At 45.5% G+C, this 27,551-nt stretch overlaps 1 protein-coding gene across 1 annotated transcript in view; it reads right to left on the bottom strand.

Annotated features, from left to right (window-relative positions):
• LOC139155782 (ubiquinone biosynthesis protein COQ9, mitochondrial-like) overlaps window positions 1–27,551 on the bottom strand; it is a 34,071-nt gene that overhangs the window by 3,578 nt on the left and 2,942 nt on the right. The window contains exons 2-7 of the mRNA XM_070731050.1: window positions 26,832–26,991; window positions 26,198–26,333; window positions 15,615–15,757; window positions 15,106–15,190; window positions 13,776–13,880; window positions 6,801–6,956 (exon numbers count right to left, since the gene is read on the bottom strand). Of these exons, the coding sequence (XP_070587151.1) occupies window positions 6,801–6,956; window positions 13,776–13,880; window positions 15,106–15,190; window positions 15,615–15,757; window positions 26,198–26,333; window positions 26,832–26,991 (785 nt within the window). The remainder of the gene's footprint in view (window positions 1–6,800; window positions 6,957–13,775; window positions 13,881–15,105; window positions 15,191–15,614; window positions 15,758–26,197; window positions 26,334–26,831; window positions 26,992–27,551) is intronic.

Genomic DNA, 27,551 nt, shown 5'->3' with positions numbered 1-27,551 from the left:
CATTGGCGCTCTCCCCCTCCACGAGCAGCAAAAGCCTCAGCGATGGAGCTGAAAGGCAAACGACGCGATCCGTCGCTGAGGCTTTTGCTGCTCCTGGAGGGGGGAGGATTTAATCCTCCCCGCCCCCCTGGCAGCCAAACCTCGCTGAGGCTTTCGGCATCGGCGCCCACCCCTCCAGAAGCAACAAAAGCCTAAGCGGCGGGGCGCGCCGTTTGCCTTTTGGCATCGGTGCCCCCCCTCCACGGGCAGCAAGAGGCTAGGCCGCTTGCCTTTTGGAAGCCCGTGGTCGCCCCCCCCCCCCGGACGCTTAGAGGCCTAGCGCCGGCTGTGCCACTAGGCCTGTTAACTTTCCACGGCCACCGGTCGTGGCCCCCAACCCCAGTGCCCCCCCCCCGGACGATTTTCTTACCTTACTCGCCGGCTGCTAAACAACGTTTGGCTGCCGGGGGGCTGGGAGGAGAAAATCTGGGATTTAAGGGGCAGGGAAGAAAGCGGGCCTGCAATTGGCCCCTTTGTTTCCTGCCTTTCCTTAAGGAACTGTTGCTACCCTATGTTTGTAGAGCAGCAACACTTCTCATTTCAAATTCCAGCGTGGAGGTCGGTCCTCCGCGCTGAATTTGAAATTTCCCGGTCTGAGAGGTAAAAACCTCTGCGCCATATGGCGCAGGGCCGCGGAGCTAGTTGTCAGCGGCGCCGCGGACCGGCTGAAAAACCCCAACGGCCCGGTCCTGGTCCGCGGACCGGCGGTTGGGGACCTCTGGTCTAAAGGACTGTCTCATCCCACTGGGATCAGTCTGCCTAGCTGTGCTGGCAGGTTTGTTGAGGGCTACATCGGCCAGGGAATTCCAGCTCGTGAGGTGCAAAAGGGCACCTGCCCTCTGAAATGCCTTGGCCCTTGGAGCAAGGTCTTCTCCAACCCTCCTGGGCCTTCTGCATGAACCTAAAGACCTGGCTCTGCTGGTTGGCTAAGGCTCCAACGGAGGGGCTTCGCATTGGAGGGTGCTGATAGATTAATATCAGATCCCACCTCCTCCCCCTGTGCACCCCACTCTTTCCCTCCCCATCATTTAGCTATGACTGTGCATTGTATTTTGTATTATTATTTTATGTATATAGTTTTATCTTTTTAATATTATAAAATGCCCAGTTACCCTGTGGTAAGACGGGAGGCCAATAAACGTGATAGATGGTGGATGGATAGGTGGGTAAGTACGTAGATAGGTAGATAGGTAGATAGGTAGATAGATAGATAGATAGATAGATAGATAGATAGATAGATAGATAGATAGATAGATAGATAGATAGATAGGTCTGGCCCTGTTTCCTGCCAGGAGATTCCTAGAGAGGCCCCATGGAGGCTTCTCCCTGCCTTTTCCAGTTACAGTTTCGAAGGTTCTGGTTTGTAAGTGGAAAATGGTTCTTGAGAAGAGGTAAAAAAATCTTGAACACCCGGTTCTTATCTAGATAAGTTCTTAAGTAGAGGCGTTCTTAGGTAGAGGTACCACTGTACTGCCAAATTATGAGAGCACGGACAACCCCTTGCGATGAGCCACACAAGCATGGGCAGTCTCACCATGGCATGGAGCAGCGTTCAGGCAAGACTGACCATGTGCCAGCTTTCTGAATGGGCTGTGAATGCCAGAGGATCAATCCACATTTTCTGTCACACAGACATGGAGATGTCCTTTATTTTGTGTGTGTGTGTGTGTGAACATTTCAATCTTTTAAAAACACAAAAGCAGAACTGAAGGATAGAACAAAAAGAAGCTGAGGACTAAGGTTGCAAAAGGTGAGCAGGTGAATGGAAATAGCACAGTTCAAGGCAGGATGCTACTTCTGCAGAAGGAGATGTATATCTTAGCTTGAATTCACATCAGATTCTTTTTCTCTGTGTTAAGTGAAGCCCAATGCCCAACAGCTATTCCATTCTTCAGGCAGGGCAAGAAAATCGTCTCCTCGAAGGGAGAAAATATTCATTTCTAACAAACCAGCAGTATCCTACACAGGAGGATCCTAATTTATTTTCCAATTTATTCTGGATTTTGTGTTTAATAGCTAATATTGATCAAAACAACTCTAAGAATCCTTACCTACGGCACTGAATGTGTTCGTGTAACTTTAAAATTGAAAAGTTGTGGAGGGAAAGTTATTTTATGTTTTTTTAAAAAGGAAGCTTCATTTTATTTATCTCTTGAGATTAGTCTATCCCTCAAGAAAGGAAGAAAAGTCTGAAACCTCTAACAACACAGCTAAGAAGCAACATTGTTGAAATTACTTCAATGTTTAATTTTTTTACCTTGTCATCTATTCTATCCAGCCCGATTAATTAGCAATGATTAAGCCCCAATGAAGACTCGGAAGCAAAGTCACTTTGTATACTGCTCAAAAAAATAAAGGGAACACTCAAAGAATACATCCTAGATCTGAATGAATGAAATATTCTCATGGAATATTCTCATTGTTCTGTACAAAGTTGAATGTTCACAACAGCCTGTGAAATTGATTGTCAATCAATGTTGCTTCCTAAGTGAACAGTTTGATTTCACAGAGGTTTGATTTACTTGGAGTTATATTCTGTTGTTTAAGTGCTCCCTTTATTTTTATGAGCAGTGTATATTTGTCTATTTACAAAGAAACATGCTGGAAACAACAAGGACATCAGAGGAATATCAGTTTGACTGCCAAAAGTCCAGCGTTAGCTCATAACAAGTGTCCAAAAAAAAAGCCATAAATTCAAGTCATTAATTCTCGATGTGGACAGGTACTCGCAAATGCCTTCTAAAGCTAGGATTGCAGGGTTGCAGAAGGATTTAAGAGAGAAACTCTTTGGCAGCTAGTTCTCTCTCTCCATATAGGAACGTTGAACTTCTGCACCGAGGTTTCCCATAATCCTCCCTTTTATACTATCTGTGATGACAAGCTATGCATAGAAGTATTCAATACCTAGATCTACGTTGCCGGAGATATTCGTCTCCCTTGCATTCTTCTTACCCTAACATCTAACATTGGGTCCATAATATCCCCCTCCTCATCTGACCCTGACATTACCGCAGCTGTGGGGGTCTGCAGCCTCTGGAGAGTCCCCAGGTGCTAATTCTTCCTCACTCTCACTTTCCGATTCCTCTGATAAACACATTGCCCTATGATATCCAGATGGATCAGATTCATTCTCCACAAAGTCCGTGACCAAAGAAGCGGGATGTGAGCCAACCACAACATCATCTCCAGAAAGGCAGCCCAAACTGTGAAAGCCTTGTCAGCCTTTTGTGGATCAAAACAAGCACAAGCTGGAACTTCCATAGACTACAGCCGTGATGGCGACCATATGGCCACATATTCCACAGGTGGCACACAGAGCCCTCTCTGTGGCACGTGAGCCGTCGCCCAGCTTAGTTCCACCGCACATGCGTATGTGCCTCCCCATGCCAGCTGATTTTGGGTACCTGCCATGCATGGAAGAGTGTGCGTGTGCACACAGGTGTGTGTGTGGGGGGGTCATGCAAATGTGCGGGGGCTGGTAGAGCACACTTGTTTTCAGCACACAATGAGAAAAAGGTTAGCTATCACTGGGCTAGAGTAAGAGAATCTTGAGAGTTTTTGACATTGGGCCATTTTTTGCCCTCGCTAGGCTTCAGGAAAGCCTTCCGAAGCCTGGGAAAGGCGAAAAATGGCCCAACGGGCCTACTGGAAGTCTGGAGGCTTTGGTGAGGTCTGTGCACATGTGCCGGGGGGGGGGGGCGGCTGGAGGGGCTGCGCACATGCACGGAGGGCATGGCATGATGGGTGTGCGTCCTTTTAGCACCCAAGCAAAAAAAGGTTCACCGTCACTGTCCTAGGGGATACCTGGGAGGAGAGGTTTGAGCCGCACAGCATGCCACTTTCTCATTTTAGCACGTCTATCACAATGTATACGGGACAGAGCAGGGCTCTCCAATCTTGGCAACTATAAGAGATGTGAATTCTGGGAGTTGAAGTTGCCATGTTTGGAGACAATGTTCCCTCTAATTTTTTTTCAGTGTGGGTGGAAAAGTATAATGTCTGAGTGGCACATTTTCATGCCTGGGCGTGGATTGATTAGAAACAAAATGGAATCACGTGACCTCAGGACACACAGCAACGGTCATAAATATGAAACGGCAGCAAAGTTTTGATCCTGCGATCATTGGGCTGCTGCGAAGGTCCTAAGTGTGAAAAGGGTGCATAAGTCACTTTTTTCAGGGCCATTGCAACTTCGAACAGCCATTGTAAGTCGAGGACAACCTGCCTTCCCCCTTAGATGTTTTCTGTGGAGCTTCAAAATGGACTCCTGATCTGCTGATATGCTTCTAAAAGAGTGCACTGGTCAGACAGATAATCATCAACTTCTGTTCTGACCACAATGGAGGCCAATGTTTCTATCTCTGGAGTAAGACCGTTATTAAGTGAGTTCTGCCTCACTTTACCACCTTTCTTGCCAGAGGCGTTAAGTGAATCCCTGCAGTTGCTTGTCAGAAGATCACAAAAGATGTTCACATAACCCTGGGACATTGCCACCATCATAACTACATTGTCAAGTGTCCAAAGTTTGATCCAATAACCCCTTTATTTTTCTAACAAAGTCCTTCCTTCCTAGAAGGAAGAATAGAAAGAATAAAATGGAAAAGGGGCTTAAAGGGGGATACAAAAAAATAAAAAAGAAAAGGGTTTGGTTCAAAGTTCTGCTCAGATGAAAGAAATTGGAGTTTGAGAAGGGTGATTAAGCTTGGAGTATTGTTTTGTTTGCTCTTTTTTAACTTTAATTATTTTTTCTATTTAGATATATGAATTTAAGAATGGCTGATCTGTTTTAATAACATTAGAAGTACTGATTATAATAAGATATGTAGTAGGTGATACTGATTTGGATTAATGCATAAATGAAATTGAATTTAGAATTGTTGGGGAGATTAATGATATTAATGATTTTTAATTGATTGAAAATAGAGAATATTTAGAATTTTTTTCTTTTTTCTTTTCTCAAATTGACTGAAATTTAAGATTAATAATTCAGTAAGAAACGTAGATAAGTATAAATTGGCTAAATGTTAGATGGGATGAAATAATTTTTAAATTTTGGATTAGGTAAATGTACTATTTAGAGGGGAGGAAGAAATCTGAAATTTGTATATGTTTTCTTTTTAATTTTCTTTTGTTAACATCTGATTGGCTATACAAGGTTTTCTTGGTTTATAGAAAAATTTATAAAGAAAGAAGGAAGCACTTTGGCATAATGGTTAATAAGTTAGAAATATAATTGGTGGTGTACTTTTTGAAGGATCATTAAGGAGGGAATTTAAAAGAAAAGTATGTACCTGGATGACAACATTAGAAAAAAAAACCTTTTGCAACTTTTTTGATGATTGATATTAGTTCCTAACAAAATACCGCATTTTATTCAAAGAAAATTAGATGGTACTCTGTATTGTTTGAATGTATATTGAGAGAAAAAATTAAAAAAAATTACACTCCCTCAAAAATTTCCTTCCTTCTTCCCGTGCCTCCATTCATTTCATTCTTCCTTCCTTGTTCCCTCCATTTCTTCTTCCATCCTGCCTTCTTTCCTTTTCCCTCCATTTCTCCTTCCTTCCTTCTCCACTTCTCTCTTCCCTCTCCCCCTTTTTTCCTTCTCTCCCCTTCTCTCCCATTTGTTTCTTTTTCCTCTCCCTTGTATTTTCCCTCCATCATTTTTTCATTTTTTTCTCTCTCACATTCCCTCCCCCTCTCACTCCCCCCCCCCCCGCTTCCCCTGTCTCTCCAGCCAATGCACAATTATGCAAGGGAAGGAATGCACGCACACATACATACACAACACACACAGAGAAAGACCCTGTCGGTTTTGGCGATTAGAAGGGAAATGCCCATTATGCCAGGGCTGCACCAAAGCCAAATGCCGTGGAGTACAACAAGCACCTCCATATATAAACACACACACACACCATCCCCTGTCTAAACTGCTTTGTGTGGCGGTGGAGCGGCGCGAGGCGAGCGCAGTTTGAGATGAATAAGGAGAAGGCTGAGCTTCTGCTAAGGGAGGCGGGAAACCAAGCCAAGGTTGCCTCAGGCGTGCACTGCTCTTCCTCTCAGCTGCCTCTCGAGGTGGGATGGGCTGGACCCGCCACTGCTCTTGGCCACCCCGCTTCTCCTCACGACCGATGCCATGTTTCCCCCCCCCCCTTCAAAGCAGCTGTGCCCTCCTCCGCTCACCCATCCGCCACCCAGAGGCAGGTGTTTCTTGAGAGGTCCCTCCCGGCAGCGCCCCCATTTCGGATGCCCGTGACGACTAGCCACCTCCATCCAAACTGGGGGTGGTGCCGGCAGGGACCCCGTGAGAAACGTCCTCCACCGGGCCAATGATATGGGGCACGCAGCGGCATCTGAGGGGAAGCAGAAGGGCGTCTCTCGGCACTTGAGAAAGCCCGCGGGGCAGCCTTGATCAGCGCGAGGGGGCTGGCCTCCATCAGCCCCCCCCCAATCTTCTGCCTTCTTCAGAGGGCGCAGGGGAGGTGGACGGGCGCGCGCGATGGCAGCCCCAGACAGAGCTGGAGAAGCCAGGGCTTTCTCCCCCGCCGACAGCTTGGGGGGGGCAGATCAGCTGTCGGGTTGGGAGAAATGGCGCTGGCTCTGCGCAGGCTTGGAAAACTCTGCACCGTCTTTGGGATTTGCCTGCACCACAGCGTGCTGCGCAGGTTACAGGGAACATTGTTTGGAGACCCCTGGGACAGAGATAGAGAAATTGGAAAACCTGTGTGGCACAAGGGTCAGCTTTCATCATTACCACTCACCTGTTTAGCTGTGTGGCCCACGTTCATTGCGTCAGCAACTCTGTTGTATAGGAAGGACCAAGTATCCTCAAAATCTGGGGAGGAATCCTGAATCATCACCAGTTCTGTGGTGTTATAAATCCCGGCCACTATGACTCTGCGAGTGTACCAATTTATCTGCAAGACCAGGAATTAAGAGAGTCAGAAGGCCCAAAAACAAATTAAGGATTTTGGATATAGTATAGAGTTTGAGAAATGGGAGACAAATTATAAATTAACTATGTCAACGGCCCAGGGTTTGGGTTCTAACTTACTTTGGTACCGGTTTGCTTCCTCCCGTGCCATGTGAGCGTGCCACATGGGTGTGCATGTGCTTTGCGTGTGCATGCGCAGTGCAGAAAAAAATTAGAAATAAAACTGAAAACAAGATGATGTCTGCACGGACAGTGCCAGAAACCCAGCTTCTGCACATGCTCAGAAGGAAAAATAAATTAAATATTTAAAAAAAAAAAAATTGGCAATGCTCACAGACCGGCACTGACCAAACTGGTTCTGTGATGTCATCAAGATGTCACCAGCGGGTTGCTACCGGTTCAGATAAACCAGTAGGAACCCACCTCTGCAGCAGCCTATAAAAAGAACTTGTTCTACAGGTGGCAACTCCCACCAGTGAGACTGGCCAGGACAGTGATGGCGAACCTTTTTTTCCTTGGGTGCCAAAAGAGCATGCATGCATGCTATCGCGCATGCGTGAGTGCCCACACCCATAATTCAATGCATGGGGAGGGTGAAAACAGCTTCCAACCCCCCTACCTCCCCTTGGAGACTCTCTAGAGGCTGGAAATTCCCAACTTCTGATAGGCCCAGGAGGGTTTTGCTGAGAGTGCGAAGAGCAAAAAGTTGTGAGACCAGAAGCTGAGCTTCCTTCTTTGCGCCTTCCAAGTTTTCCAGCAGCTGCACGCCCCACTCAGCTGGAGCTTCCCTGGCGGCGGCAGCAGGTGAGCTTTCGGGCCTGGTGGGAGGGTGGCGGCAGCAACGGCACCGGGCAGTAGCCACTGGGCGGTGGCAGGGTGGTCAGCTGCGAGCCAGAACTCCAAGACAGGGGCACCGACGGCGGCGGCTGGACATGTTGCTGTACGCTGTACATGCTGGCATTGCGTGGCTGGCACTTGCCTGCTGGCTGGGCCAGGATGGAGGCTCCAGCCCCACAGCTATGCCCAGCACAATGCCAGCATGTACGGCAACACATCCAGCCGCTGCCATTGGTGCCTCCATTCCGGAGCTCCGCCTCACAGCTGACCACCCTGCCGCCGCCCCATGGCTACTGCCCAATGCCGCTGCTGCGGCATGGCATATGAGAAAGAGAAAGAAAGAGAGAGATAGCAAGAGAGCGAAAGAGATAGCAAGAGAAGGAGAAAGAGAGGGGGAGAGAAAGAAAGAAATAGCAAGAAAGAGAGAGGGAGAGAGAGGGGGGAGAAATAGAAAGACAGCAAGAGAGAGAGAGATAAAGGGGGGAAGGAGGGTGAGGGAAAGACAGGGAAGGAAGGAGGGAGAAACAGAGCAAAAAAGAGAGGAAGGAAGGGAGAAACAAAGAGGGATGGAGAGAGAGGGAAAGAGGAAGGAAGGGAGAAACAAAGAGGGATGGAGAGGGAAAGAAAGAGGAAGGGAGAGAAAGAGGGAGAAAAATAGAGCAAAAGGGAGGAAGAGAGATTTTTTTGTGCAAACATTTCCCCCCCCCCCCCCCCCGCTCAATATTCCCCAGGATTTTGTAAATGTGAATAATGTGCCGCAGCTCAAAAAAGGTTGGGAAACACTGCTCTATGCAAATCAAAAATCAGCTGGCCGGCACACACGCTGGAGCTGAGCTAGGGCAATGGCTCACGTGCTAGCCGATATGGCTCTGCGTGCCACCTGTGGCACCCGTGCCATAGGTTCACCATCACTGGGCTAGGATGCTCCTGTATACATCACCGATCTGCTGTAAGTGCAATCAAACGCGAGGGACATATTATCATATATGGTGGACATGTGCAATAGTGAGAAAATATTGGACTAAAATAAGAAAATGGCTTGAGGGGATAACAGAACAGATTTGAAACTACAAATATTTTTACTGGGTACAATTACAACAAAAATTTACAATATCTAATATTACATATTATAACCAGAGCCAGAATCATATACACACAATACTGTAAAAACAATACTATACCAACATACGAAAATGTGATAAGAAAAGTTGTAGCTTGTGTGGAAATGGATAAATTGTCAAAAGAGATAAAAAATGAAACAGAGTACTATTTAGCATGGGAAAAATGATATAAATAGTTAGAAGATAGAAGCAAATAATAAGATAGTTAACAAAGGGAAACTAGGAATTAACATGGTATAAACCTATAGGATATTTGTAAAATGGTACATGAATATATTAGCATGTATGACATGTATAGGACAGGAGAAAAATTGTGAATATATACTGATATGTAAATGTTGTAAAAAGGAAATTTTCATTAAAAATTAAAAAAATTAAAAAACAAATTAAGGTTTTTGCAAACTGTGTTGATATGAAACCCCTACCCATGTTTTAAATCACAATTGGAGTGTCATATGTCTGTTCCATAAACACACACACACATTTAGATTTCTGGTTGAACACATCATGAAAAGTGAGTTCTACAAATCTGAAAAATAATTTTTTTAAAAAAATCAAATAATATGGAAATGGAATGGAATAATATGGATATGGAAATTTTTATATTGCCTGGAGGTAATGTTTCTCCTGTTAAGTCACTGAGAGAAACAAATGTACAGAAGCAGTGTAATATTATCATGGAATAGAGCTTGCTGAATTTCCAAATAAAAACCATCTACTTCCTGGATGTGTCCCAGATGTTTTTGATTGGTCTGGAGAAAATACCAGGCGGTGGTAGTTTTTACTTGAGCTGAAAAACAAGCCACCCTTAATCTTTGTATCTGGCAATTAACACATCACACTGCATGGTCTGGTCAGTTAACAAACCCACGCTAGAAAACCTTATGCAAAATAAAGCCTGAAAGAACGTACAGGAGACAAGATTTTGCTGGGAAGAGACAGTGACTGAATAATCACTTACACATGAAATGCAACACAAATAACCCAAGACTCTCAATATAATACAAATAATGGTTGGAAATGAACCAAAGAGAGAAGCAACCTGGAATTAAGGAGAAACTTTCTAACAGTGAGGACAACTAACCAGTGGAACAGTTTCCCTCCAGCCACGATGGTAGAGGGTCTCTTACTTGAGCAGGGGGATGGACTAGAAGACCTCCAAAGTTCTGTTCTGTTCTATTCTATTCTTGTCACAGCGCTAATTACAACCACACTAGTATACTGCTCTATAACATAAAAGTGTTCGCTGAAGAGGAATAGAAGCTTTGCCAGAAAAGCTACTGCAGAGTTATCCATGGCAAAGAGACATATGGAGCCATATCCAGAATTTCCTTCAAGCTCAACAGAAACCTAACTATAACTAACAAAAATTTACCTATATAAAGACTCACAATAAAGAATAGGCTGCTTTGCACTAGCTTTGATGATGCTAGAAGCATTTTTGGCCAGGATTAGGCAGATTGTGGTTGCATTACTTCCAAGCAGAGCTGTAATGGTATTATATTTATGCTATTCTTGTAGATTCTCTACCCTGGAGAGCGTTGAATTGCCTCTTTGGGAGAAAGGCTACAAGCTACATTCATTGAAGCAGAAGGGAAAGGAGCTAAAGCTCTTAAAGCTTGTTTTTACTATTTTGACATTTAAATTCTTTTATGTGATTGTTTTATCATTATGTCAGCTACTCAGAGCCGTTCAACAGCTGAGATGGGCATTGGGCAGCACATAAATTTAATAAATAAAGGAAATAAAAGCAGATACCCTGTCAGCAATTTCCTACTGCTTGGGAGGGAATGTTATTTTACAAGTCACCAAGATTCCTGAGGCAGAATTAAGAACAGGTTTTTTTAAAGGCTGGCTTTAAAGAAAGCTGCTGACTTTGACCTGGAAAAAGTGCAGAGAACAACAATGAAGATGATTAAGGGCCTGGAGTCTGAAATATATGAAAAACGGTTGCAGGATTTGAGTACAACTATTCTAGAGGAAAGAAGGGGGAGCATGACAGCAGTGTTCAGTATTTGAGGGATTATCACAAAGAGGCGTCGGTTAACAAATTTACCAAAACACCAGAAGGCAAGACAAGAAACGCGGATGGAAACAAATCAAGGAGGGAAGCAACCTGGAAATAAGGAGAAACTTCCTGACAGTGAGGACAATTGACCAGTGGAACAGCCTTCGGAGGTTGTGGCTGCTGGACTCTCACGTGTCTGAAATGATAGAGGGTTCCTGCTTGAGCAGGGGGCTGGACTAGAAGGCCTCCATGGTCCCTTCCAGCTCTATTCCGAATTGAATTGATAGAGACAGATAACTTGGAAGCAAGTCTGTAGCTTCAAAGCAGACTTTCCCTTTCCCTTCCATGCTATCCAGTGTGGAACAAGGCATTCATTTTCCGTTCTATAAATGTTGCATCTTGTGCTGCCCCAAAGCACTGCACTGATAAATTAGAAATAGGAAAAAATAAGTCCCCCCCCCCCCTAATTTCCATAACAGCAGAAGGAGAAAAAATACATATAAAGCAGATTCGCTCCTGGAAGCTGAATTTCTTAAAAGCTCCACTACAATTTGCATGCTATTAGGAAAAAAACCTTTAGTTTCCTGGTGTGATCTCTGTCTTTTATTTGGCTTTCTGCTTTATTCCTTTAATTTGTCCATGTGCCATTTATTTGTTACTGCAGTAGCTGCTGTTTTATTCTTACACAGATTTATTAAAACCATTTATTAAAAGGACCTGCTAAGCTCCTCTTCCTTCTCTTTATAATAGGTCAAGTAGTTCATTAATTGCTTTAATTAAGAAGTAATTTACTTTGTTTTTATTTCCAGCCCTCTCCCAAAAAATCCAATGGCTCTCATCATTAAGAATGGAGTTTTTTAGGTAACTGCTTAAAAAAGTTTCCAAGCAGAATCTTCCTTTTTCTTCCTAAGATAAAGACTTCACCGCACCCCTTATTTGCTGACTTCTACCAAAAAGAGTCCAAGATAGAACACTTGAATGCAGCATGGATTTATTTGTTGGCAGAATTAAACCAATTTAAAAGTGTTATCTGTTTCTATCTGATGATTTACACTTTGACACCATTCATGGTTTTTATAAAGTTGCATAACATAACACTTTAGATGTCTTCAAGAAAATAATAGTGATTCATAAATATTAGAAAGACAGGCAAATATAGAAACATAACCATAACTCTATTACTACAGTACTGCTTGTTCTGTAGTACAGAATAGAAATGGCCAATTTTAATTTATAAAACAAAATGCATCTTCTAATTTAGAACCAGGGTAGCCTTGATATAGGTAGTCCTCAACTTACAACCACAATTAGCACTTAGCAATAGCACTTAGACTATGCAAAAGCGAGGACATTATAAAAGAAGAAATGATTATTTAAAATTTTTTGGAATGTGCTGAAATGGATATGCTAACCAAAATACTAGATGGGAACGAAGAAACTGATCATTATAGAATTTGGGATAAATTTTACAATTGGTTTAAACAAAGAAACAATCAAATAAGTGAAATAGAATGCAAGGTTGGAAAGATTAATAATTAATATGTCCATCTCTTTTTTTCAAAATTGGAAACTAGAGTTTCTCGCTTTTTTGAAGTCTTTTTTTTCCTATTCTCTTTCAAGTTCTTCTCTAAAATGTTTCCCTTCTTCTTTATTTTCTCTTACATAAAAATGTACAGTGAACATAGACTAAAATTTTCAATTTGATGTAAAAACATATACAACTCCATATGGGCTTCTGACAAAAATCGGGATGTAAATCATCCAGGATATGTGTATTTTTCTTTTATGTTTGTGTGTTTTTATATGTCTGTTTCATTTTAAATATTTTTTTTAAAAAAAGACTTATATACCGCTTCACAGAGTTTTACAGCCTTCTTTAAGTGATTTACAGAGTCAGCCTTTTGCCTCCAATAATCTGGGTCATTTTACCCACCTCGGAAGGATGGAAGGCTGAGTCAACCTTGAGCCTGGTAAGATTTGAACTGATGAACTACAGCCCGCAGTCAGCAGAAGCAGCTTGCAATACTGCACTCTAACCACTGCGCCACCAAGGTTCATCAATTGAGCCAAAAAATTATGTTTTTAGGCAGGACAGTTGTTAAGTGAATTTTGCCCCATTTTACAATCTTTCTTGCCACAGTCAATAAGTGAATCATCGCAGTTGTTAAGTTAGCAACAGACGGTTCAGTGAATCTGGCTCCCAATGGACTTGGCTGGTCAGAAGGAACCAGCAATTGTCATAAGTTTGAAAAACAGTCATGTCACTTTTTCCATGTCACTACAAGAACTGTCCTAAATTAAAGACTATCTATATTAGTGATCCCCAAGCCTTTCTTATGGATTAACGTATGCTTGCTTGCTTTCATCATTTGCTCTTGAAACCTAACCCATTTTTCTTTAGAAACTAAGCATGAGTGTTGTATACAATATCTCACTTACTTATGTGTTTGATAGGATGATTAGAAACACTGACTACTCTGTGAAAGGAAAATCTTTATGAAATGCTTTATCAATGGCATTTACTCCCAGCCAGATTGGCCAAAATGTTTCCAAATCGAACACCCGAATGCTGGAAGTGCAGTTATAAACAGGGAACTTTCTATCATATATGGTGGACCTGCCCCCAAACCAGGAAGTATTAGCTTAAAATAAGGGATTGGCTGGAAGAAATTACTGAACCCAGAAAATGTATGTCTTACGCTCACCTCTTTTGAACCTTGAACTGCACATCCCCCCGAAAGATAGCCCCAAATATATTTGCCCTGCAAAGCAGCGTATTTCAAACCTCTCCATGCCCTTTCCGAATCCTAAATGGCAACCCCCTCCTCAGACTTACATCGGTGGACCGATCTCCCGCATAGTGCCAGATGTCATCCACCATGGTGGTAAGCAGGTTGAAGCTGGATGGAATATTGTGTGGCATCAGCAACACACTCATAGCCTGAGGAAAACCAGAGAAATGGGTTAAGCAAAGCGGACCATCCCTAACCTCCAGCGCTCCACCTGTTTTAATCTTCTAAGTATTATGTGAGACTTTGGAGAAAAGGGAAAGGAAGAGGAAGAAATGAACAAAGATACCAAATGGATATCCAAATAAGATAAATGAGGCCAGGGAGATGGATGTTCCTCTTGAATTCTACAGCAGAGGCAATTTTAAGCTTTGTGGACTCCAATTCCCAGAATTCCCCAGCCAGCATTCTAGGAGTTGAAGTCCGCAAGTGTGAAAGTTGCCACGTTTGGAGACTCCTTTTCCGAGAGCTGGAATGCTGCCCAGAGTGTCTTTTGCTCTCAACCCAACGAGCTTAAGCAGGAAGAGTCAGGGGCGTTTTTGCCTTTCTTCCTAGATTTGAATTGGGTCTCTCTAGTCTAGTGAAAAGAAGGACTAGGAGTGACACGATAGCAATGTTCCCATATCTGAGGGGCTGCCCCAAAGGGGAAGGGGATCGATGTATTTTCCAAAGCACCAGAAATCTAATTTCCTGTCAGTGAGAAAAATTAACCAGTGGAACAGCTTGCCTTGAGAAGTTATGGGTGCTCCATGACTGGAGGTTTTTAACAAGAGACTGGAGAGCCACTGGCCTGAAAATGGTGTAGGGTCTCCTGCTTGAGCAGGGGGCTGGTCCAGAAGACTTCCAAGGTTCTTTCCAGCTCTATTCTGATACTCCTGTCTGTCTGTCTGTCGGCCCTCTATCATTTACATCCTATCTAACTCTATCCAGCCATCTACATGCACAAACCATATGCGTGTTGCATGTATTAATAAAGAAACACAACCTTTTTTTTAACTTGATGAATGTCACTGCATTCCTTAGGGCCCAATAGTCTTTTAAAATTTGTTTCAGAAAGCCAGAAAGATCTAATCACAAAAAAAGAGCCAGCAAGGATCAAAACTGGGGCATTGCTGCCTGTCTTCCCTCTCCAGACAAAAGCAGGGAACCTTCAGGGAACCATCACAGCAAGACAAGAAAATCAGTTTGGACTTGGGGTTGGAAGTTCATTCAAGCAAGAGGGGAGAAACAAAATTTGTCATTTCTCTCTCTGCTGTGTCCCCCAAGTAGATCGCTAAACAGAGAAGCATTCAACCATCAACGTGCTCTCTTCTAAATGCACTGAGACAATCTAGGAACATTGCAAGAAACACCAAGAAAAGCAGTTTAGTATTATACCTGAGGCCATTTTTCAATATATGGAATGAGCATCCTCAGCCTTGCTTCTAAAGCATCCCTGATAAACTGCTCTGTCTTCTTCTTCCTTTCAAAAGAGAAGAATTATTTAGTGCCAGTCGCTCTTGTCTCTCTCGCTCGCTCAGGATGCCAAGGCAAGTGACCAGGGGTGGGTGGCTGCTGGTTCGGACTGGATCTATAGAACTAATAGCAGAAATTTGGCACCACTGGCAATCCACGCTCCCGAACCTGATCTCTAGTCACCACGGATTGCCAAAAAAAACAAAAACCCTGCACATACACAGAGGGTAATTTCTAGGAAGGGTCACATACACGCAAAATGTGCACAAACCGGTGGGGAAGGTAAATGGGACCCACCCCTGCAGGTTACCTGCCAAAGCCCCACTCTGGAGTGACCTTCCTGGGCTCAATGCAGCTACCATCCCGCGCATGGCTGTTTGGAAAGCTAGCATGACCCCTCCTCCCCTTCCCTTCCTCTGCCCGGGACTCACTCCAGTTGGCCAAGTTGTACCAGCTTGTGCTGTTCCTCAAGGAGTTCAGAGAGTTTGGAGTTACTCCGGGACACAAAGTGGAGGATCAGTTCGCTGCCGTCATTGTGAAACAGCCCTGCTGCCGCAACGGAGAGACCTACGGACTGAAGGGAGGAGGAGAAAGAGACAGAGTTGGACCATTCCCACCGGGAAATAAATTCCTGCAGCTTCAAATAGGCAGGGATTACACATGAAGCAGCACAAGTTGGGCCTAGCGTACTTTATATTTATTTTAGCATGTGGCATTTCATACATAGAAATATAGACTTCCATTTCATTTAGATTAGTAGGATCCAAAAAAGCCAATGTTAAAAAGATCTATGTTCAAACATCAGCATCTAGGCCTGTGATGGTGAACCTGTGGCACTCATGCCACGGATGGCACGCAAACCCCCGTCTGCATACGTGCAAGCCGTCCGCTCAGCTCCACCACGCATGTGCACACGCCTCCCGGCGGCCAGCTGATTTCCAGGTATCTGCCACGCATGCACAAAAGGCAGGGTACACGCGGAGGATGCGTACACATTTTGGCCAACAGGAGTGTGACGGTGTAGAGGACTCACATGTCCATGCACGGGAGGTGGGCGGAGCGCCTTTTGGTCCTGGGGCCCGTTTTTGGTCCCAGGAGGCTACAGGGAGACCCGTTACGCCCAAAACAAGGCAGGGGGTTGATCACAGGTGCATGCGAGGGCCACAGGGGGGGTTATATTTGTATGTGTGGGTGAGTATGGGGGTTCATGCGTGCATGCTCGGGGGAGTGTGGGGTGTCTGAGTGCACACGAGGGGGCACATGAGATGGTGGTGTCACGCACACATCGTATTATGACACACAGCAAGAAAAAGGTTAGCCATCACTGGTCTAGGCCATCTAATCGCTAATGTGCAGCATCACTGACACTTTAAAAAATGATTTGGAAACTGGACCAGTAAATGCCCTCAGCTTACAGTTGGTCACAATGTGATTTAGTTTGATGAACCCCAGAGTCACACCGAGAGGAAGAAACTTACTCCCAGTGGGCTAATGTAGGAAGTGCAAATCCTATTCAGGATTGTCCATGGCTGATGTGGTATTCTGCTACAGGTAAGCTGCTACAGGTATACTGCTACAGGTTAGAGTGCAGTACTGCAAGCTACTTCTGCTGATCACTGGCTGCCAGCAGTCTGACAGATCGAATCTCAGTAGGCTCCAGTTTGACTCAGCCTTCCATCTTCCAAGGTCAGTAAAATGAGGATCCAGATTGTTGGGGGCATAGGCTGACCCTCTGTGAACCGCTAGAGAGGGCTGTAAAGCACCGTGAAGAATAGAATAGAATAGAATTTTTATTGGCCAAGTGTGATTGGACACACAAGGAATTTGTCTTGGTGCATATGCTCTCAGCGTCCTTTAAAAAAAAAGATACATTTGTCAAGAATCATGTGGTACAATACTTAATAATTTCCATAGGGGTCAAATAAGCAATGAAGAAACAATCAATATTAATAAAAATCTTAGGATACAAGCAACAAGTTACATACAATCCTAAGTGGGAGGAAAAGGGTGATAGGAATGAGGAGAAAAACTAGTAGAAATAGAAGTGCAGATTTAGTAATAAGTCTGACAGTGTTGAGGGAATTATTTGTTTAGTAGAGTGATGGCATTCGGGAAAAAACTGTTCTTGTGTCTTGTTGTCTTGGTGTGCAGGGCTTTGTAGCAACGTTTTGAGGGTAGGAGTTGGAACAATTTGTATCCAGGATGCGAGGGGTTAGTAAGCGGTATATAAGTCTAAATGCTAATGCTAATCCTCAACTTAGCATTGAGCCCAGAATTAATGGTGCTGAGGAATTTATTGTGTTTTGCCCCATTTTATGACTTTTCTTGCTACATTTGTTAAGTGAATCACTGCAGGTGGTAAGTTAGCCAAATGTTGTTAGGTGACTTCACTGGTCAGAAAGTGGCAAAAGGGGATCACGTGAGCTTGGGACAAATCAATGGTCAAAATCATGAACCTGTTGCCAAGCATCTGAATTCTGATCATATGACCAGAGAGATGCTGCAAAAGTTGCAACTGTGAAAGCTGGTCCTGAGTCACATTTTTCAGTGTATTTATTTTGAATTGTGACTAAACATACTGCTGTAAGTCGAGGACTACCTGTACTTGTAATGATCAGGTTTCTTTCTTTGTTAGTTTATTATTTGAACTTCTGGGCCACCCAACTCCCAGAGGACTCTGGGTAGCTCACAGCCAAATGCAGAAAAAAAGATAAAACAGGAAACAAGCATCTAAAAGTATTTATGGGGCCACCTTCTGCCTTAAACACCGCAGCGACAGGTTAGGTTGCAGAGTTGGCCTCCTCCATGTTCCATTGGCTAAACAATGTCAATGGCGGGCCCACGGGGGAGGGACTGCTCTATTATAGCCCCGACCCTCTGGAACCAACTCCCACCGGGCGTTCCCTCCGCCCACACTCTCCTTGCCTTTTGGAAGGCGTTGAAGACACACCTGTGAGCAAAAGTCTCGCTCTGGTCATTGCATGAAAGAACGATGATCGTTTTTATGGTGGGTTTTTTAAATCTAATTGTAATGTTTTACATTGTATTTATTGTTATTGTCTCTATTTTATCCTTGTAAGATGCCCTGAATACGCGAGGAGAGGGGGAAGCCTATAAATCTAATAAAATAAAAAAAACAGCTGTCAAACAATTTATTTATTTATTTGTTTGTTTGTTGTTTGACTTCTATCCTGCCCAATCCCGAAGGACTCAGGACGGCTTACAACAATATAAAAAGATACAAATACAATAAAAAAAGAAGTCAAATTGAATATCTAAAACTACAAACTCCTATTAAAAAACCCCACAACAACAATCCAAGCAACACACCTGCATGCCATTCACTACAATTCGGCCATGACGGATATCAATTTCATGACCCCCAGGCTTGCCACCAAAGCCAGGTCTTTGCAGCCTTAAAAACAATTAAGAACAACCATGCATACTCCAGGGCTGCCGGCAGAGTCAGGTCTTTAAGGCTTTTCAGAAGACTAGTAGTGTGGGGTCAACCCGGCTCTTGGGAGGAAGCTGGTTCCAAAGAGCTGGAGCAGCCACAGAGAAGGATCTTCCCCGTGGGCCTGCCACCCGACAGTGTTTAGCCGACAGGACCCACAGAAGACTGACCCTTATCGGCCGCTGGGAGCAATGCGGCGAATAGTCTGGTCCTAAGCCATGTAGGGCTTTAAAGGTGATAACCAACCCCTTGAATTGTGCCCAGAGACCAATCGGGAGCCAGGGCAGAGAATTGGGGTGGTGTGGGTGTACCTAGGTGCACCCACAACGGCTCGCGCAGCTGTATTCTGGACCACTTGCAGTCTCTGAACACTCTTCAGGGGTAGCCCCATCTAGAGCGCGTTACAATAGTCTAGCTGTCAGGTGATAAGGGCATGAGTGACCATGAGAAGAGCCTCCTGATCCAAGTATAAGTTGCTGAGGTTCTCTCAAAAGAATCGAGATAATGTATGTGGAGCCTCCTTTTTTTTTTTCTTGTCCCACCAAGCCACTTCAACCCGGGTCCTCGGTAATTTTCATGTCATAAAAATAGAAAATTCAGTTTTTTATTGCAAATCTACAAGGAGATACAAAGAGTTGACTTACAGCAGTTCATTTAACGGCCCACTGAAAAATGTGACTTAAGGCCATTTTTCGGAGTTACGACCTTCCCAGGATCCTCCCAGAGACCAACCAGATCACAAGGAGTTGGCCTCCTCCAGGTCCTGTTGACTAAACAATGCAAGTTGATGGGCCCGCGAGGAACAACCTTTTCTGTGGCTGTCCTGACATTATGGAACCAACTAAGCCCCCCACCCCCCCGATGTCCACACTGCTCCAACCCTACAATCCTTCCGAAAGGCTGTGAAGACCTGGCTTTGCAGCCAGACCTGGAGGCCGTGAACATAACATCTTATCTCATCCGACTGCAACTGTGCTGTATGTATGTGGATTCATTATGGTTTATTATAGGTTTTAATGTTATTATTACTAATTATTTGACTTGTTTATGGTATGTACTATTTATTGTTGTAAGCTGCCCTGAGTACCATTGGGACTGGGCGGCACAGAAGTCAAATAAATTAAATTTCCTGCACATTTTTTTCCCGAACGCCATCACTCTACTAAACAAATAATTCCCTCAACACTGTCAGACTTTCTACTAAATCTGCACTTCTATTCTACTAGTTTTCCTCATCATTCCTATCACCCATTTCCTCCCATGTTGACTGTATGACTGTAACTTGTTGCGTATATCCTAAGATTTTTATTAATATTGCTTCTTCATTGCTTATTTGACCCCTATGACAATCATTAAGTGTTGTACCACATGATTCTTGACAAATGTATATTTTATTTTATGTACGTTGAGAGCATATGCACCAAGACAAATTCCTTGTGTGTCCAATCACACTTGGCCAATAAAATTCTATTCTCCACTTGCACTGCTTCGGAGAGTCCAACATGGGTTAATCTTCAGCCTTGCTGGAAGGGACTGAGTTAAAAATTAGCATAAATAACTGGTCCAACCCCTATGCTGCCCTTCCTGGGTCAGTCTAAAAAACTCAGTCATAGTGAAGGGACACATGAGTTTTTCCTCCTGTGACTTTAGTGGTCTAGGAGTAGTTTAGCTTCTTTTTGTTAATTTTTGCAATTAAATTACTGTATGTTACTAACGTTTTTCTCTTTCCTTCTGTTTTCTCTTTTTCAGATACAGACAGCATCGGCGGGATTGGGCCCCTGCTCTGCGGAGCATCGCCCTTGCATCGGTTTCCCAGGTCGGAGCCTCTTCCCTGCGAGGGTACAGCTCCCGTGACCGGGTGTCGCCAAAGCGAAGGAGGTCCCTAGCCTGCGCGGCTATACCTCTCTTCGGAGCGACTGGAGAAGTTTCCCCATGGCAAGAGAGTCCACAGCAGAAGGGGAACCTTTTGAAATTCCCGCCAAATCCGCCGTTTAACACACGGAGTCGAAAGAAAGTTGGCCCGGAGCCGAAACAGACCGAGCGAGCCACGTTGCCGTCGGAGACGGCCGATTTGAGGGCGCGGCCATAGGAAGCATGGCGCGAAACACAGGGAGTCGCCATTTTGGAACCTCCTTAGAGGGGTGAGCTTCCGCCCGCCATATTTCAAGCATGGCACGAAACACAGGGAGTCGCCATTTTGGAACCTCCTTGGAGGGGTGAGCTTCCGCCCGCCATATTTGAGGGCATGATGGACAGCCCCAGGAGGAACAGGAGGAGGCCGGATATCCTGTCGTAGACAGGAAGGGGCGGCACTTAACCAGGAGTAGCCATTTTTGCTCGGCAGACAAACGCAGCAAATAAACTCCTGCAGACCTTACAATATTGGAGGCTCGAATTCATTGCCGATGGCTGACCTTCCGCAGCAAACGGCAGCAGAGCCCTCAGCAGTAAAGGCCAAGGAGAAAACACACTCCTCCAAGGCCAAGTCTAAGAGCTCCCAATCTTCCATTGCGCTAAAGGAGGCTGAGCGCCGGATTAAAGCGTTGGAGGATCAGTTGGAAACACAGAGGCAAGCCATTAGCTCTGTATCAGCAGTGCCAGGTCAGAATGTGGGCACGGTAGCCGGGACCCCCCCTCAGAGGCTCCCAGAAGGAACGGGGTTGGCTACTGATAGAGATTGGTCACCAGACAGGTTTGGAGGCTCTTCTCAAGTGGCAGACCCAATAAGACCCGAACTGGCCAGGCCCTCATCTGCCTCTTCTGCATGGCATATGACACCTCAACCACTGCCAACTGCCACCTTTACCCCAACAGCTGCGGGGCTCAGATCTTCCCCAGATACCTGGCAACGCTTGCCACCAGCCTTGCAGGATATGATAGCCTCGGCTTACTCCCATGGCATAGTAGCAGGGGTACAACAATGCACAACAAATGTTCCCCCTGTCTCGCCACGCCCTCCTCCTCCTCCTCCCTCTCTACAGAGGAACGTCTGGGCAGCCCCGGCCCCACCATCTCCTACTCATGAATCTTTGGAGGAAGATCCTGGGTTTAGAGGGCATAGCTCAGAACCAGATGATGGCTTGTCCGAGGACGAGGGCCCCCCTCCAGAACCTCCAACTTATTCTGGCCTCTTTAGACCTTCTATCTTTCGGGTACTTCTCAACAAAGCTAAAATGACTGTTGCCTTGGGTACTCCTGACAAGCCCACAGACCCAGCACTGGCCCCTCAACCGGCCTCAAGGGTACTCACGGAGCCCCAGAGGGAGGCAGACCTCATTCCTGCACCTAAGATTTTCCTGGACAATGTTAAAAGGCCTTGGCAATACCCAGCGGGTGCTTTGGGCCCAACAACTTCTGAACGAAAGTTTTATGCCTTTGAGCCAGAGCTGGAAAATTTGCTAGAATTCCCATCTGTAGATGCTCCTATAGCTGCCCTAGTATCCAATGCGCTTGTCCCCTCGGAGGTGGCAGACGGTCTGAAGCCAGAAGACCGCAGGGCAGAGGGAATCAACAAAAAAGCTCACCAGATGTCGGCATGGGCCCTTAAGGCGGCCTCAGCTGCGTCATTCTTTAACAGGGCTTCAGTTCTGTGGCTCCAGGAAATGCTCGCAAAGTTAGGACCTGAGGAGGGTCGTTTAAGGCAAGACCTTAACAAACTGCTTGCAGCTGCAGAATTCTCTGCTGATGCTACTCTTTCGGCTTCTCGTTTTTCTTCTCGCGCCCTGGCAGCGAACCAATCATCTCGTCGCTTACTCTGGCTTAGAACCTGGCAGGCTGACGCCAAATCCAAATGGCGACTAGCCTCAGCCCCATTTGATGGAACAAAATTGTTTGGGGAATCACTTGACAAAGTCCTCATAGAGGACAAGGACAAGAAAAAAGTCATGCCTCGAACCTACAGACGTCAAGAAAGGCGCACCACTCCATATTTTAGACGCCAGCCCTTTCGAGCGGAAACTTCCTCCACGGCTGCACCCCAGGCTGGAAGGTCGTATTCCCAGGGGTCGTACTCCCAGTCTTCCTACAGGGGAGACAGGGGTAACTTTGGAGATCGGAACAGGCAATTCCAGCAAACAAGGAAGCCTTACCGAGGATCTAACAGAGGAGGTTTCCGAAGGAACAAATGACTTTGCCCGGACACGCCCTATAGGAGGAAGGCTACAGCACTTCACCGCCTCCTGGGCGTCCATCTCCACAGACACTTGGGCTCTAAACACCATAGCCCAGGGCCTTACCCTGGAATTCATTCAGAAACCTCCAAACAGGTTCATACAGTGTCCAGTACTCTTCAACTACAAGCGCAACCTCCTCCATCGGGAGATCGATCACCTATTGGCCATTGGTGCTATCGAGAACGTCCCTATTCATCAGGAGGGACAGGGGTACTACTCCATTGTGTTCATAGTACCCAAGACCTCAGGAGGTTGTCGTCTCATACTCAACCTGAAACAATTGAACATATACATAAAATACCGCAGGTTCAAAATGCATTCGCTAAAGACAATATTGGCAGCGATCCGTCAGCGGGATTGGCTGACGTCAATAGATCTCAAGGAGGCATACCTTCATGTCCCCATACACCCGGACTACAGGAAATATCTTCGCTTTTGCTTCGAAAACCAACATTTCCAGTACAGGGCCATGCCTTTCGGCCTATCATCAGCGCCCAGAACATTCACAAAATTACTGGACATACTCACCGCAGAGCTCAGGACACGTCCATTACGCCTTATGGCGTATTTGGACGATATTATCATACTGTCCAAAAGCCCCAGCCGAGCACGACAGGACCTGACAGAGACCATAGGGACATTGGAAACTATGGGTTTCTCAATCAATTACCCAAAAAGTCATCTCACACCAACCAGGTACCTACCCCACCTGGGAACCAACATAGACACCATAGCGGGCAGAGTTTTCCTATCACAGGAAAGGCAAGAAAAGGTCCGCTGCTTGGTCACGGAACTACAACACAAACGAACAGCGACACTGGCGTTCCTTTCTCAACTGCTGGGAGTCTTCATATCCTGCATCGGCATAGTGCCTTGGGCGAGACTCCATGCCAGGCCATTGCAATGGTTCCTCATTCCCTTCCAAAGGAATCGAACCAGTCACTCTTCCAAGTTAGTAACTCTCCCTCTGGAGGTGCGCCGATCGCTTCCGTGGTGGAAATCGGCGGCCATATCCCAAGGTTCCCCGTTCCTGCCACAACAGGAGATAACCATAACAACAGATGCGAGCCTATCGGGCTGGGGCGCTTGCTCCAACGTAGGAGTAGCCCAAGGCCTGTGGAATCCAGACGACCTTGTCTGTCCAAACATCAATTACCTGGAGCTCAGGGCAGTGCACCTGGCACTCAGACAATTCACATCACAAGTCAGAGGACAGAATGTACTGATACTTACAGACAATGTGGCAACAAAGGCCCACATCAATCATCAGGGAGGCACAAGATCAGGCCGCCTGATGAGGGAAGCCCAGTCCCTGTTCAAATGGACAGAAATCCATCTGGCATCCTTGAGGGCAGAACATATATCAGGCACATCCAACGTTCAGGCGGATTGGCTCAGCCGGACAACCATCGATCCGGGGGAATGGAGTCTGGACACCAGTCTGTTCCTGGAGATCACTCACAGATATGGGATACCAGCAGTGGACCTGTTTGCCACACAGTACAACAATCAGTTACCCAGGTTCTTCTCGAGGTTCCCAGCACCAGGGGCAGAGCAGAACAATGCACTCACTTGCCCCTGGCCGGACGAGCTGCTTTACGCCTTTCCCCCAGTTTGCCTGATTTCGAGAGTAATCAACCCAGACGCCCGTGGTTCGCGGACTTGATGGAACTATCCCTGTCTCCACCCTGGCGAATACCATACCACAAGGTGAGACTGCATCAGGGGTCCATTTTCCATCCGGAGCCCCAGTGGTGGAGTCTTGCCGTGTGGCACTTGAGGGGGAGAGATTGAGGAATGAACACGTACCTGACAGAGTAATCAGCACCATCCAAGCAGCACGCCGCCCCTCCACGACTCGCATTTATCAGGCGACCTGGAAAGCATATTGCTCCTTTTGTAGAACCCGGAATCAGGATCCACAGTTCCCATCTGTGATTCAGATCCTGGAATTCTTGCAGTCGGGTTTGGACAAGGGACTGTCACCTAACACCCTGCGCAGACAGACAGCGGCAATCGCCACCATACTCAAGATGGACTTTTCTCGCCCAATCTCACAACACCCATGGATTCGGGACTTCCTTAAAGGAGCTGCGAACATCAGACCTCCACCGGTACATCGGTTCCCCACATGGGACTTACCCTTGGTACTGCAAGCCCTTACGGAACCCCCCTTTGAGCCCTTACGGGAGATTCCCCTGCGACTGTTGTCACTCAAGACTGCCTTTCTAACAGCTATCACATCAGCACGGAGGGTCTCCGAGTTGGCTGCCTTGTCAGTTAGACCTGACTTGTGCATCTTTCACACAAACAGAGTAGTCTTACGCCTCGATCCTTCATTCCTACCTAAAATGAACACGGTTTTCCACAGGTCACAAGACATTACTCTACCAGACTTTTGTACCCAAGGGTCACACCCTCTGGAACTCAAATGGCACAAGATAGACGTTAGGCGTGCCATAAAAATTTACATTAGACGCACGAGTACCTTCAGGAAGACGGAAGCCCTGTTTGTGTCTTATTTTCCGGCATCTATGGGAAATAAAGTATCAGCTAAAACAATTAGCTGTTGGATCCGTTCCTGTATTGTCACAGCATATAAATCAGGACCCACACCAATACCTAAGGGCATTACAGCACACTCAACAAGGAGTGCAGCCACGTCGGCAGCCTGGGCAACGCAGGCCCCGATTGAGGACATTTGCCGTGCAGCAACCTGGGCTGCCCCCAATACATTCATCAAACACTACCGTTTGGACTCTTTCGCTTCAGCGGAAGCAGCCTTTGGACGCAGAGTACTGCAGAGAGTTTGCAACGATACTGCGTCCCTGGTCCAGCCTTCTCCCTCCCTAATTGGTTAAGCTTGGGTACATCCCATGTTGGACTCTCCGAAGCAGTGCAAGTGGAGAAGAACCGTTGCACTTACCTGAACGGTCTTCTCGCTGCACTGCAAGGAGAGTCCAAACCCGCCCGGCTGTTTGGCCCAGGGACACAGGGTTACCTGAAAAGTTTGGTTAAATTGGTTTAATAAAATTGGTTGGTTTAATATCACTATGACTTCGTTTTTATTGTAAGACTGACCCAGGAAGGGCAGCATAGGGGTTGGACCAGTTATTTATGCTAATTTTTAACTCAGTCCCTTCCAGCAAGGCTGAAGATTAACCCATGTTGGACTCTCCTTGCAGTGCAGCGAGAAGACCGTTCAGGTAAGTGCAACGGTTCTTCTATTCTATTCTATCAATCCTATTGAGTCAGAGTTCAAACTGTTAATTCTGAATAGAATTCAAAGAGAACAGCAACAGTAATAATCGGAATTTGGAACTCAAGTAAGCTAAGCCACCAATTTAGCTCTTGGGCCTCTTAACGTGCTGCTTCTCTTGATACAGACCTTGGCTCCTTCTGCAATTGCATCCATCGTCCAGCCATAAGTGGGCACAAAGTTCAGAGCTGCTGTCAGGATCCGATTCTGTACCTGCTCCTCACTCTCATAGCCCTCCGATTCTTCACCCCCCTGATCTGTGTAACTAGGGGTAAAAGCATAGGAAGGCATGTCTTACAAGCACTTTTAAACACTACAAGTCCAAAGCTTTTATTATTTTTCCCAATTAAAACTGATGCTGTCATGAAACAGTACAGGTCTTGGTTTGATATATGGTTTTATCATGGTATTTAGATACAATATTTTTGGCTATAACATTATTGGCATCTTTGATTTTTAAAAAAATTAAGACATACATCAACTAAACTGCATTATGACTTTTGTAAATCTAGCCAGCGTTTATCTATCAATGTTTACAAGAGCATGAACACCACACCCAATCATTCTAGAGATGCCTGGTTCACAAAATTGCTCAGTTGTCAATTTGAACCCAGCTTTGCAACATCCTGAGTAAACTGGAAGAATGCCAGCTACTGAATTACTCACTAAAATGTGTTCATTACACTTTCCCAAAGCAAAGAATTGCTACTTTGGGGAAAAAAGAAAGCTCAAGGCCATTTGGGAGAGAAATAATGCAAACTACCTGTGGTGGGAGCCTGGTTGCTTTTCATCCACGGGTGAAGATGCTGAATACTGCTGGCTGGGAGGTGGGAAGGGGGGCTGTTTGTGTTCTTCTGAAGCTCTTTGCAGTGCCAGTGCAGGATGGAAGGCCCGCTGCGATTGATACAGCTGGATTCGAAAGACTGAAACAGAAATTAGTCAAGTAACACACAAACCTAATGAATAATCTTGTATGCTGTGAAGGCCCCCTTAAACATTTCAGAATTCAGAAGCCAACAGACATATCCACAAAATCCCGCTGCCTAAGACATATGTACTATTCCTTTTGGAAAATATGTCACTGGTATGCCAGACATGTATTGTTTAAAAATCCAAGTCGTCTTTCATAATATGTCAAAGAAAGTTATCTAATAAATACTTCCAGTAATGACTTACAAATGAGGCTGGCACTATCTAAAAAGCCCTAGTCCCATTAAAATATTCTCTCCCCTTGACTGTTGATTATGTGCCATCAAGTCAGCATCACCTCCTCCAAGCAATCTCCAAGATGACTTGTCTCCAACCTGAGCCTTCCCAACAGCGCACATACCGTTAATGCAATTGAGTCCATCCACCTTGTTGTTTCTCTTCTCCCTGGTCCCTCATCCCACCTTTCACCATGTTATATACCAGTGATGGAAAAACCTTTCGGCACCGAGTGCCCAAACCAGAACATGCATGTGAGTACAAAACATCAGAAACC

Source organism: Erythrolamprus reginae, unplaced genomic scaffold (genome assembly GCF_031021105.1).
Source record: "Erythrolamprus reginae isolate rEryReg1 unplaced genomic scaffold, rEryReg1.hap1 H_57, whole genome shotgun sequence".
In the NCBI taxonomy this organism is placed as follows: domain Eukaryota; kingdom Metazoa; phylum Chordata; class Lepidosauria; order Squamata; family Dipsadidae; genus Erythrolamprus; species Erythrolamprus reginae.
The sequence above is the reverse complement of the archived record's forward strand: the minus strand, read 5'-3'. Positions and strand labels throughout refer to the sequence as shown.